The sequence below is a fragment of the Orycteropus afer genome, unplaced genomic scaffold (genome assembly GCF_000298275.1).
Source record: "Orycteropus afer afer isolate SDZICR_OR568_19922 unplaced genomic scaffold, OryAfe1.0 scaffold00854, whole genome shotgun sequence".
In the NCBI taxonomy this organism is placed as follows: domain Eukaryota; kingdom Metazoa; phylum Chordata; class Mammalia; order Tubulidentata; family Orycteropodidae; genus Orycteropus; species Orycteropus afer.
Genome location: NW_006922441.1, coordinates 339,950 through 352,014, shown reverse-complemented (window position 1 = coordinate 352,014; position 12,065 = coordinate 339,950). Strand labels below are relative to the sequence as shown.

The following is a 12,065-nucleotide window of genomic DNA, read 5'->3' as shown; positions in this document are numbered from 1 at the left end:
TGATAATTTAAAACAAAATTATTTATTAATTCATGGAAAACAGCAATAATTACCCTATTGCAAGTGAACATGGACACCTGTTTTTATTTTTTTTAATAACTTATTTAAAAATCAGTGCGAAGAGAGACGCTGTTTTAGTTTTGCACATCTGTTTAGTGTCCAGCTCTATGGAAGACAGACTGGGCAATCTACTTCCGCAGTGATACCACCTTGAAACCCAAGGTGGGGTCGCTATGATTCTGATCCGACTCAACGGTGCTGAGTTCGGTTTTTTGGTTCCTATGGAAGACAGCCAATCCTTGCAGCTGCTTCTGTCTTCTGTCAGTTCTAATGTCCCACTGCACACACTCCCAGCAGCGTCTGGAAAACCCCATATAGTTGTGACGGAATGAGAGTGAAAAGGGCACAGTCTTGATGTTAATAGGAAAATAATTTTTTTACCACATGGAGCCCTTGAAAGGGTTTCAGGGACGCCCTAGCCCCTACCCCACCCTGAAGTCCCTGGGTGGCACGAATTATTTGCTCTCAGCTACTAAACAAAAGGTTGGTGGTTCAAACCCATTCAGCTGCACCGCAGAAGAAAGGCTTGGTGATCCGTTTCCATAAAGATTCTAGCCAAGAAAACCCGATGGAGCAGTTCCACTCTATAACACATGGGGTCGCCATGAGTTGTAAACCACTCGATGGCAACGGATTTGGGGTTTTTTAGGGGAAAGATAGCACAAACCGTTAAGAGCTCGGCTGCCAACGGTTAACCGTTTGCACCACCCAGAAACTCCGTGCCTCTCCCTAGGACAAGAATTCTTCCACATGAACTCCAAAAACCCAGGCAGTCGCCTCTTGGCTCTTGGACTACTGACATCTAAGCGCTGCCTGAGCCCGCCCAGATCCTTAACCTGCGTCTCGCGCCTGGATGAACCTGAACTACATTTCCCATAAGTCTCGGTCGTGGAACTACATCTCCCACAAGCCTGTGCTTCCCCCCAGGTTCATCGCCCTCGCTGCGTCCTTCCTGACCTAGCCCTTCAAATTCCATTCCACCTGCATCCTGGTCAGGTCACCCCAGAGCCAGGGTGGCGGCACCATCTCCTCCTAGAACCCCAACCCACGAGCAGTATGCCTCAGATTCTCCTACGGGACCCCCGCGCCTTCTGCCCCGCGTCTCGGATGCGCAGGGCTGTGCGCTGCGGTGCTTGCCCTAGTCGCGCCGGGGCCACGGCTGCGCGTTGGGTGCAAAGCCTGGGGCCCCCGCTTGGGGGCAGGGGTGAGCCGTGCTGGGGTGGGGGGTGGGGCCGTCTGGGGCGCCCACGTGGTGCGTTGCTGAGGCTGCGACTAGGGTGAGCAGCTCCGGGCCAGCCTCACCCGGCGCGGGACGCATCGCAGGTGCCCACGGACCATGGCGACGTCCGCGCCGAGGGTGGGAGTCCGTGCTTCCGGGTGTGTCTGCAGCTCGGGGGTGCTGTGGGATGGGGTGTGGCTCCGAGACGGCGGCAGCGTGGCACGTGATGTGTGTGTCCTTGTCTGTTGCGTCTGTGTCTGTGACAAACAGGTTCCAGGCCTAGCGCTGCACTTCCGGCTGCGCGTCCTTGGGCAGAGGCCTCAGTTTCCTGGCCTGTGCGGTGGGCACGGGGTTAGTACCAGCCTCCTCGGGCTGTCGTGAGGATGTGTGACGTGCCCATAGTAACACCCATAAGAATAAATAAATGCATTAAAAATATGATCATGTATCTTTTGTATGAGATGGGTGCCTATGGTTGTGTAGTGTGTGTCTGTCAACTCCTAGGAAATGGGAGTGTTGGTGATGTGTGTGTCTCTGTGTCTTTGTGTGTGTAGTGTGTCTGAGTCGTGTGTGGTGTGTGTGTATTATTGTCTGTTCTGTGCAACTATGGTTGTAACTGTGTGTGAGACGTGTGTACATTTGGGAGGTGTGTGTGTGTGTTTCGGATAAAGTGTGTGTACCTTTGTGTATCTATGTATTTGCTGTGTGTCGGCATGTATTTGTATCTGATGCATGTCTGCATGTCTGCGTGGGATGCCTTCATGTGTGCTTTGGGGCATGATTTTTGTGTGTGTCTTTGTATGTTGGTGCGGGTCTGTTTCCATTCATGAGTTGTGTGTACCCCTGTGTATCTGCGGGTGTGATGTGTGCCTCCATGGAGTGAGGTGTGCGTGTCTCTTTTCCATGACCTGCGTCTACATGCATGAATGTATTGGATGTGTTTGTGTGTATAATGTTTGTGTCCATGTATATGTTGTTTGTATACTTGTGTATGTGTCTATACTAGTATGTGATGTGTGTGTCTGTGGGTCTCAGTACAGGTTAAGCTGTGTGTATCTGCGTGTTGTGTGTCTGTGTGTACTCATGCGTGTGATGTGTGTTAGCATGTGATGTGTTCCTGCATGTCTCAGTACTAGTGAAGCTGTGTGTGTCTGTGTGATGTGTGTGTCTGTGTGATGTGTGTGTCTGTCAGTGTGTGTGAAGTGTTCCTGCGTATCTCAGTACTAGTGAAGCTGTGTGGTGTGTGTATGTGTTTGTGTATTTGGTGCTGTGTCAGTGTGGGTTCTTTGTTGCCCATGTGGAATGTCTGCGTGTCTGTGTGTCTTGGTGTGTTCATGTGGTGTTTGTGTGGATCTGTGGCATGTGTGTCTGTGGATGTGGGTCTTATGTGTTTGGTGTGTGGGGGGGGCTTTGTGACGGGTCCATCTGTGCCGGGGGCCGGCTCCCCGTACGTTCCCAGTGCAGCCCATCTCTGCGTCTTTGTGTGTGACGTGTACGTGTCCCCGTCTGCCTATGGCTGTCCACCTTTGTATGTGACACGCCTGTCTATGAGCGTCCCTACGACGTGTGTCAGCTGTGTGTGGGCTGCGTGTGCCGGTGCGACAGCTGCATTAATGTGCGGCACACGTGTCCAAGCCGGTGCCATGTAACCTCAGTGTCCAGGCCAGACGCTATGGGCTCCGCGCCCCCCCAAGAGTCTGTCGGTCCCTGTCTGTCCCTCCCCTTCTCCTCCTCCCCTCCCTCCTGGCAGCCAATGCTACCCGGGAGCCAGTTGCCATGACGACGCTCCATCCTCCCTCCTCCCACCCTCCCTCTGACAGGCTCTCAGCTCCCCCAATCCCGGCTGCCCTCGGGGGCGGGGCCCTCAGTCTTCCCCCCCCCACCCCAGCAACCCCGGCTCCCCAGCTCCTCTCCTCTGTCCGCCTCTCCGTCCCTTCATTTGTCTGTCCCTTCAGAGAGGGGGAGGGGGGCACCTGCGCCAGTAAACAGCCCCTCCCTCCCCCTGTCCTGCGTCTCCTGCCCCTCTCCTGGGCCGGGGGGAGGCCAGGGTCGCGCGGGTCCCCATGGCTGGGGGCTGAGGGCCCGCCCCCCCCTCCTCCCCAGCCGCCACCTCCTCCACCTCCCTTCCATCCTCGCCAAGATGCCTGCCCCCGGCGCCTTCATCGTCCTAGCGGCCGTCTCCGCCTCCGGCTGCCTGGCGTCCCCGGCCCATCCCGGTGAGTTTGTCAGGCCATCTGTCTGTCCGGCGACCCCTGTCCCCGTGGCGGCCTGCCCGGGGGTCTGTGTGCCAAGCGCGGCTCCGTCATCTCCCTGTGCGTCTTCCCGCAGCCGTGCGAGGCCTGGGAAGCCGTGGCGACGGGCCGCTGTCAGCAGGGCCTGTGGGAGGGAGGCTGGGGGGCGGCGGGGAGGGGGTGCGCTTAGGCAACGTGTGTGCACACGCGTGTGTGTGCAGGTGTGTGCAGGATCCGGGGACGCGCAGGGCCTCTGGGAGGACTGGGGTTAGAAGGAGGAGCACTGTGTCTAAGGGGAACAGAGCACGGGAGGCTGCTTCTGGATTTGGGGGAGACCTAAGGCTTGCGGAATTCCCTGCTAAAGGTCTTGGGCTGGGGGTAGAGGGGGGACATGCGTGAGAGCCAGGCATCCCCAAAAGAGACAGATGCTGGGGCTCCCGGCGCAGGGCAAGGATCTCCCAGCCTACAGTTGAGGGATCTTCATTTTCCCCAAATAGTGGGTGATGCGGCGGCCCTGGAAACATATTTTCAATTCTGAGTGCTCCAGGCCTGGCTTTTACTCTCCCTTCCCTCAACCCTCACTGGAATTTATCTAAGTCTAAATTGAGGAGGGGGAGGCGAAGGGGGGATCCAAGCTTGGGGCAGAGAAGAAGGGACCCCACCCCCAACCCAACCACCTAGGGAGACCCCAAACTACAATTCCCACAATGCCTTGGGCCATCCGGCTCCTCTGCCCAGAGGCCCCTGGTTGCAGAGAATTGTGGGAGTTGTAGTCCTAGCTTGGCCAGGTGGGCGGGGCATGGAGTTCGGGAGTCGGACTTGCAGCCGGTACCCCAGCCCAGCCCTGTGTCCACAGATGGATTCGCCATGGGCCGGGCCCCTCTGGCTCCCCCGTACGCTGTGGTCCTCATTTCCTGCTCCGGCCTCCTGGCCTTCATCTTTGTCCTCCTCACCTGCCTGTGCTGCAAACGGGGTGATGTCGGCTTCAAGGTGAGGTGCACGGGGGTGGGGTATTAAAGATGGGCTTTGCATTAAGGGAACACCCCAGCAAGGCCCTTTCTCCCAGCCCAGGTGGCAGGTGTGTGTGTAGGGGAGGAAGTCCAAGAGCTGGAGGCACCTTAGGGGCTGAAGTTAGGGCGACCTCCACAGCCCGGGGCGGAAATTGGGCCGGGAGTGGGGGAGTTGTGAGGACGGTGGTGAGAAAGGATAATGGCGTGTCTCTCAGCCCTGTGTTCTCCCACCCTTTACCCCTCCGGCCCCAGGAATTTGAGAACCCTGAAGGGGAGGACTGCTCAGGTGAATACACTCCTCCAGCCGAGGAGACCTCCTCCTCGCAGTCTCTGCCTGATGTCTACATTCTCCCGCTGGCTGAGGTCTCCCTGCCCATGCCTGCCCCACAGCCCTCACGTTCAGGTACGGCCTCAACCCGGACCAGAGATCCCACGGTCCCACAGACAGGTTGGGGCCCTCAGAATCTTCCCTCGGCGGCCAGGGCAGCCAATAGGGAGACATCTTGAGTTAATCAACTAGTTGCCTCAGAGCAGGTTCTGATCGCTAGGGACCCCATCTGTGTGGGAGGAGAGCTGTGCCCCATAGGTTTGTAATGGCTGATTTTTTGGAAGACAGGTCTTTCTCCTGAAGCCCCCCCCCCAGGTGGGTCCTCAGAACTTTTTATTGGTAACCGAACACTTAACCATTTGCACCCCCCATTCCCCCGGACTATCTTGTAGGGGGAGCCATGGCTTAATGTAAAGCCAGATCAGGGACCCTCGCGAGGCAACCAATGGTGAAGTCAGACTAGGGCTCAATCTTGGCAACAGCCAATGGGAGGCTAACATCACGTCATAGGACCTTGGGATGCCAAAGGGAAGGACAGATTGGATGCTGGGATCTTGTAGGCAGCCAATGAGGGAGGTGGAAATGAGGTCTTGGAATGTTGGGCTCCAGCCAATGAGAGGCTGAGAGCCTGCTGTGGAATGTTGGGAGCAGCCAATGAAAATATATTGGTGTTGGCTTTGCCTCCAGCCTCCGCTGAAGTGGAGGGTGTGGTGTTGGTGGTGCTTGGGGAGGGAGAGAGACTTAAGGGCCTCCCCTTCTCACCTCCCCCTAGACATGACCACCCCCCTGGGCCTTAGCCGCCAGCATCTCAGCTACTTGCAAGAGATTGGGAGCGGCTGGTTTGGGAAGGTGAGTGAGGCCAGGGGTGGGGTGCAGGGGATCCCTACATTCGGGACCATGTACCTGTTCTGTGTCCATCGGCCCCCCACCGTCACTTCTCATCTGCCCCCCCCACTTCTCCCTCCGCCCACCCACCCATGTCCACCCTCTCCAACCCGCCCGACCCCCTACATCTGTCCGTCAGCGCCTCCCTCCTCACTCCATCGACCACTCTGCCTCGCCATCCGGCTCTCCACGCGTCCGTCCGCCCATCCTTCCATCCGTCCTTGCATCCATTGGACTCTGGGCCCGTGAGTCTCTCCCCCCACGCCCCGTGAGGGGTGAGGGTGATGGGATAGGAAGCGGGGGCTGGAAAGGAGGGGTGGGTTGGGAAGCGTGTGGTGGGGTGGAGCTGGTTCTGGGGAATGGGGCTGGGGAAGGGGCACTCAGTGACTCCTGGGTCCCCCTCGACCAGGTAATCCTTGGGGAAATCTTCTCCGACTACACCCCAGCCCAGGTGGTGGTGAAGGAGCTCCGAGCCAGCGCCGGGCCCCTGGAGCAGCGCAAGTTCATCTCGGAGGCCCAGCCTTACAGGTAGCTATCGGGGACTTCCGGTGGATAGGGGCTCTCCAGGCCCAGACGTCCAGGTTTGCACTTCCTAGCAACAGCATTTGGGAGCTGAAGCAGTATACAGTATACCGTAGTATATAGTATATAGGGGTCCAGCTTGGCTTCGAATTCTGACTCCACCTCTTCTGGGCTCTGCCACTAGAGGGCGTTTCCCCCAGACAGAGCCAGGGATGCGACGCAAGAGGGACCATGATGGGGGAGAGAGCGTGGCCACTAAGCCAGCGGCCTGCCCTGACCTCCACTCTGAACCTTGGCGTTTTCTGGAAAGTGAGTCCAGGGAACCTGAGCGTCCTCACGTAAAAGCAGCGGAGATGTGAGATTAACCAAAATCAATAAAAGCAGTTGCCACCGAATGAATTCCAAGCCCTGGCGACCCCATGTGTGTCAGTAGAACTGGGCGACGTAGAGTTTTCCGTGGCTGAGTTTTTCAGAAGTCCATCCCAGGGCTTTCTTCCAAGGCAGCTGTAGTGGACTCGAACTCAGGGCCCCTGTCCTTGCTGTTCCCTCTGCCTGGAACATCACTCCCTGCTCATCCACCACCAACTTCAGACTGGGGCTCCTTGTCCTCCTCCTTCTGGCTTCAGCTCAGATAAGCCTTCCCTGACCCCCCTTCTAGGTGGTCCCTGCGATGCTTCATCATCTCGTGAGATCTCATCCTTACGCCATCTCGCTGTTTACTCACTCACTATCCGTCTCTCCCTAGACCTGTGGCGCTAACAGCTGGCCACATATGGCTACTGAAATATGTTGTAGGTTGTTGTTGCCGTCGAGTCGGACCCTACTCTTAGTGACCCCTCCTTGGGTTTCCGAGGTGGTATCACTACAGAATAGATTGCCCCATCTTCCTTCTGAGGAGTGGCTGGTGGATTTGAACCACCAGCCTTCTGGTTAGCAGTCAAGTGCCTTAGGCACTATGCTACCAGAGCTCCTGAATATAAGTGAAATAAAATGAAAGATTCAGTTCCTCAGTGGCTGACGCCACATTTCAAGTTCTCCATAGCCAGCGGCGCCTGTATTGGACACTGCATTCCCACCTTTTTAGAAAGTTCTGCCTGGGCAGCTCAGATCCAAACCAGCGGCTCAGGGTCCACCTCGATGCCTGAGCACAAGGGCAGGCAGTGCTCCGTAAACATTTGCAGAGTGAGCCACAGACTTGAGATGAGGTCTCAGCTCCGCTGTGTAATCCTGGGTAAGTCACTGCACCTCTCTGAGCCTCCTGGATGGAGCAAGGAGCATCTCCTGCCTAGCAGGACTCTGGGGAGGACTTGAGATCGGAAGGGGCCAGCCTTGGCTCCAACAAGTAGGTGCGCAGTGCGCACAAGCGTCTTTCTACAGCCACCGCCCTAACTCTCCAGTGTTGGAAGCATCAGCCGTTGTTAAGGCCTCAGCCTGTGCCAGGTGCTTCATGCACACGTCGTCAGGTGGTTCTTCCGCCAGGCTGCCATGGGATGCGCTGTTCTCCCAGCTAAAGTAGGTCACAGGGAGCCCTGGTGGTGCAGTGGTTAAGCACTCGGCAGCAAATTGAAAGGCCAGTGGTTCGAATCCACCAGCTGCTCAGCAGGAGAAAGAGGCAGTTGGCTTCCGTAAAGACTATCAGTCTTGGAAACCCTGTGGGGCAGTCCCACTCTGTCCACTAGGGGCGCTGTGAGTTGGAATCAACTCCACGGCAGTGGGTGTGGTTTGGGCTTTGCTTCTGTAAAGACTGACAGCCTTAGAGACCCTGTGGTGCAGTTCCACTCTGTCCTCTAGGGGCGCTGTGTGTCGCAATCGACTTGAAGGCAGTGGCTTTGATGTTTTAGTAAAGGAGGTCACAGTCAGCAGCAAGCTGGGATTGGAAACTAGGTGGGTAACAGTTGGGCCAGGATGAGCCCCATCTCCGGGGTACCTGAGCCACATGCTGGACTGCAAGTATGTGATGTGTCCATCTCCCTCACAGACACAGGCATTACCATTGAGCCCATTAAAAAAAAAAAAAAAAAGTTGCATTGAATGGATTCCAATTTATGGCAACCCTGTGTGTATCAGACTATAACAGCGCTCCAAGAGGGTGCCTAAGGCACTTGACTGCTAACCAGAGGCCGGCGGTTCAAACCCACCAGCCACTCCTCGGAAGGAAGGTTGGGCAGTCTACTTCTGTAGAGATACCGCCTCGGAAACCCAAGGAGGGGTCGCTATGAGTCAGATCTGATTTCACGGCAGTGCGTTTAAAAGGGTTTTTTAGTTTTTAAGTTTTTATTGTGATTTGGGTGAAAGTTTACAGAGCAAATTGGTTTTCCTTCTGACAATCCGTGAACATTTTGTTTCATGACATTGATTGCAGTCCCCACAATGTAACAGCACCCTTCCTGCTTCCTCCCTGTGTCCATAGGACTCACTTGGCTGGAATCTTTACAGAAGGAGCCCTGGTGGCAAAGGTTGAACTCTTGACTGCTAACTGAAAGTGGGCAGTTTGGACCCACCCAGCAGCTCCAGGGAAAAATACCTGGTCATTTGCTTCGACAAAGATTACAGCCTAGAATTACCATATGAAGCAGTTCCACTCTGTCCTCTAGGGGCGCTGTGGGTCAGAATCCCCTCCAGGGCAGTGGGTGTGGTTTGGGCTTTGCTTCTGTGAAGATTGACAGCCTTGGAGACCCTGTGGGGCAGTTCCACTCTGTCCTCTAGGGGCGCTGTGAGTCACAATTGATGGCAGTGGGTGTGGTTTGGGCTTTGCTTCTGTAAAGACTGACAGCCTTGGAGACCCCGTGGTGCAGTTCCACTCTGTCCTCTAGGGGCACTGGGGACACAGCTGTGAACAAAATGTCCCAATTCCTTGTTCTAGGGGCCCACCTTTTTGTAAAGGGGAGACACAATATATACAAAAAGAAAGTATCAAAAGATGGTTAGAGGTGTGACAAGAGTAACACAGTATGTAACAGAGACAGTGGGGAGGGGTGCTTTAGACAGGATATGAGGGGAGGCTGGAGGGAAAGTCATAAAGTCATGCAAAGTGTGGTAGCTATTTCCCTGACACAGCTCCTTCCTCCCCCCAGAAGCCTGCAGCACCCCAACATTCTCCAGTGCCTGGGCCTGTGTGTGGAGACCCTGCCCTTTCTCCTGATCATGGAGTTCTGCCAGCTGGTGAGGGGCTAGGGGTTGGGGGCAAGGGGAGCTGGACGGAGCCTCGTCCTCGTGGTGACAACTGAGTGACATCTACTCACTTTATTGAGCACTTATGTACACATGCGTGGCACTAAAGGGGGTGCCCCAAACAAGCCTGTGCTGCAGGTCCTCTAACCAGTGGGAGAAGCTGAGGCTCGGAGGGGTGGCCCACGGAGCACTGAGGTCACCCACCCTGGCCAAAGACTGGCTGGAGGTGTGGGTGCCTGCGAGGGGCTCCGTGGTGCTTACGCTTTGTGTCCTCCCCAGGGGGACCTGAAGCGTTATCTGCGGGCCCAGCGGCCCCCCGAGGGCCTGTCCCCTGAGCTCCCCCCTCGAGACCTGCGGACACTGCAGAGGATGGGGCTGGAGATCGCTCGCGGTCTCGCGCACCTGCACTCCCACAACTACGTGCACAGGTGGGCAGGAGCCGGCCAGTGAGGGAGCCTCAGGGAGGGGTGGGCGGGAGGAAGAGCCTGAGGAAAAGAGGGTGGTTGCAGGGGACTGGCCAGAGTAGGGGAAGTCCTGGAGTGGCAGAGACGAGGGGGAGGGAAGCACGGTTGGAGGTGGGGCAGAGGGAGGAGGAGGCAGAAAAGAAGGAAAAGGAGTCTAGAGGGCGGGAGAAGCGATCAGGGGAGGAGAGGAAAGAAAGGTCAGAAGGCGAGGGGTGGGAACAGGACAAGAGGAGGAGCCAGGGGAGGAGTCAGAAGGGGAGGGGAGGAGTCAGGAGAGAAAAGGGAGGAGCTAGGAAAGGAGGAGCAAGAGTTAGAAGGGGAGGGAACTAGAGGGGGAGGAGTCAAGGGAGAAGGGTGTGGTCAGGAGAGGGGAAGGGCAGTAGTCAGGGGAGGAGTCATTAGAGGAAGGGCGGGGTCAGGAAGTAAAGGGAGGAGCCAGGGGAGGAGGGGCAAGAGCCGGAAGGGGAGGGGAGGATGAGGGGGAGGGGTCTGGAGGGGATCGGGAGGACATGGAAAAGGAGCAAAACTAAACCAAATCCAGAGTCCATTCCGACATTCTTAGAGGCCAGAGAACTGTCCCAGAGGGTTTCCAAGGCTGTAAACCTTTAGGGATGCCGACTGCCTCTTCTTCCGCCCATGGACCTGCGGGTGGGTTCAGACCACTGATCTTTTTGGTCAGCATCCGAATGCTTTAACCGCTGTGCCACCAGAGCTTCTGCCAGGGGAGAAGCGAGGAAAGGGGCGGAGTCTGAAGAAAGTGGGCTGGCAGTCCAGGCGCCCCCTTTCCTGCTCACACCACCTCCCCCACCCTGTCTGCCCCCAGCGACCTGGCCCTTCGCAACTGCCTGCTGACCTCCGACCTGACCGTGCGCATCGGAGACTACGGGCTCGCCCACAGCAACTACAAGGTGGGGGCCGCCCACGGTCGGGGCAGGGGGCTGCAGGGTCCCCCCCCACCCGCCTGACCGCGCCCCGCCCCCCAGGAGGACTACTACCTGACCCCGGAGCGTCTGTGGATCCCGCTGCGCTGGGCGGCGCCTGAACTCCTCGGAGAGCTGCAGGGAACCTTTATGGTCGTGGACCAGAGCCGAGAGAGCAACGTCTGGTGAGGGGCTCGTGGCCGCGGGTGGGTGGATCCCAGGACGGCCCCGGCGGGGCTCTGACCCCCTCTTCTCACAGGTCCTTGGGGGTGACCCTCTGGGAACTGTTTGAGTTTGGGGCGCAGCCCTACCGCCACCTGTCGGACGAGGAGGTCCTTGCCTTTGTCGTCCGCCAGCAGCACGTCAAGCTCGCGCGGCCCCGGCTCAAGCTGCCCTACGCCGATTACTGGTGAGGGCCTACCCCTGGCCGGGACCCTGCATCCCTTCACATCCCATCCCCTACGCCCTATCCCCGGAGGGTCTCACCACCGCCAAGCAGGGATCTGACCCCTAGTTTAACCCTTAAAGAGGCGCTCTGGTGGCACGATGGCTAAGCCATTTGACTGCTAACCGGAAGGTTGGCGGTTCAAACCCACCAGCCGCTTCACAGAGGGCAGATGGGGCAGTCCACTTCTGTAAGGATTTACCACCTCAGAAACCCAGTGGGGGTCACTGTGAGTCGGAACAATTCCAAGGCAGTGGGTTTGGTTTAACCCTGAAAGGTGGTTTCTGTGTCTGTCAGCCAGAATTCGTGGCCCAAAACAGGACACTACCTTACCCACCGTTCCCCCATACTCACCTGTCTGCCCCCTCTCTGGGTGTCTGTACCCCTCTCTCTCTCTAGATCTCCGTCTCCCTCTCTCTTCCGGTCTCTGTCCCAACTTTCTTTGGGCCTCTGTTCCCCCCCCAGGTCTCTGTCCCCTTCTCTCCCTGGGTCCCTGCCCCCACCCAGTCTCTGTCTCCCTCTCTCTCTGGGTCCCTGCCATCCTCTCTCTGGGTTCCTGTCCCTTCTCTCTGTGGGCCTCTGTCCCCCCCTCTGTCTAGGTCTCGGTCTCCATCTCTGTGTCCTTGTCCTTCTCTCTCCCCTGCCTCCAGTCTCCAGCTCCCTATGTCTCTGAACCCTTTATTCTCTCTCTGGCCCCCTGCGACACTCACACCTGCCCCGCCTCCTCAGGTATGACATCCTGCAGTCCTGTTGGCGGCCACCCGCCCAGCGCCCCTCAGCCTCTGACCTCCAGCTGCAGCTCACCTACCT

At 57.3% G+C, this 12,065-nt stretch overlaps 1 protein-coding gene across 1 annotated transcript in view; it reads left to right on the top strand.

The window, feature by feature from the left end:
- The first annotated feature begins 3,419 nt into the window (after positions 1 to 3,419).
- LMTK3 (lemur tyrosine kinase 3) overlaps positions 3,420 to 12,065 on the top strand; it is a 22,275-nt gene continuing 13,629 nt past the window's right edge. The window contains exons 1-11 of the mRNA XM_007958111.2: positions 3,420 to 3,495; positions 4,367 to 4,500; positions 4,773 to 4,923; positions 5,621 to 5,697; positions 6,143 to 6,261; positions 9,330 to 9,417; positions 9,706 to 9,854; positions 10,714 to 10,798; positions 10,874 to 10,995; positions 11,070 to 11,219; positions 11,985 to 12,063. Coding sequence (XP_007956302.2) covers positions 3,420 to 3,495; positions 4,367 to 4,500; positions 4,773 to 4,923; positions 5,621 to 5,697; positions 6,143 to 6,261; positions 9,330 to 9,417; positions 9,706 to 9,854; positions 10,714 to 10,798; positions 10,874 to 10,995; positions 11,070 to 11,219; positions 11,985 to 12,063 — 1,230 coding nt within the window. The remainder of the gene's footprint in view (positions 3,496 to 4,366; positions 4,501 to 4,772; positions 4,924 to 5,620; positions 5,698 to 6,142; positions 6,262 to 9,329; positions 9,418 to 9,705; positions 9,855 to 10,713; positions 10,799 to 10,873; positions 10,996 to 11,069; positions 11,220 to 11,984; positions 12,064 to 12,065) is intronic.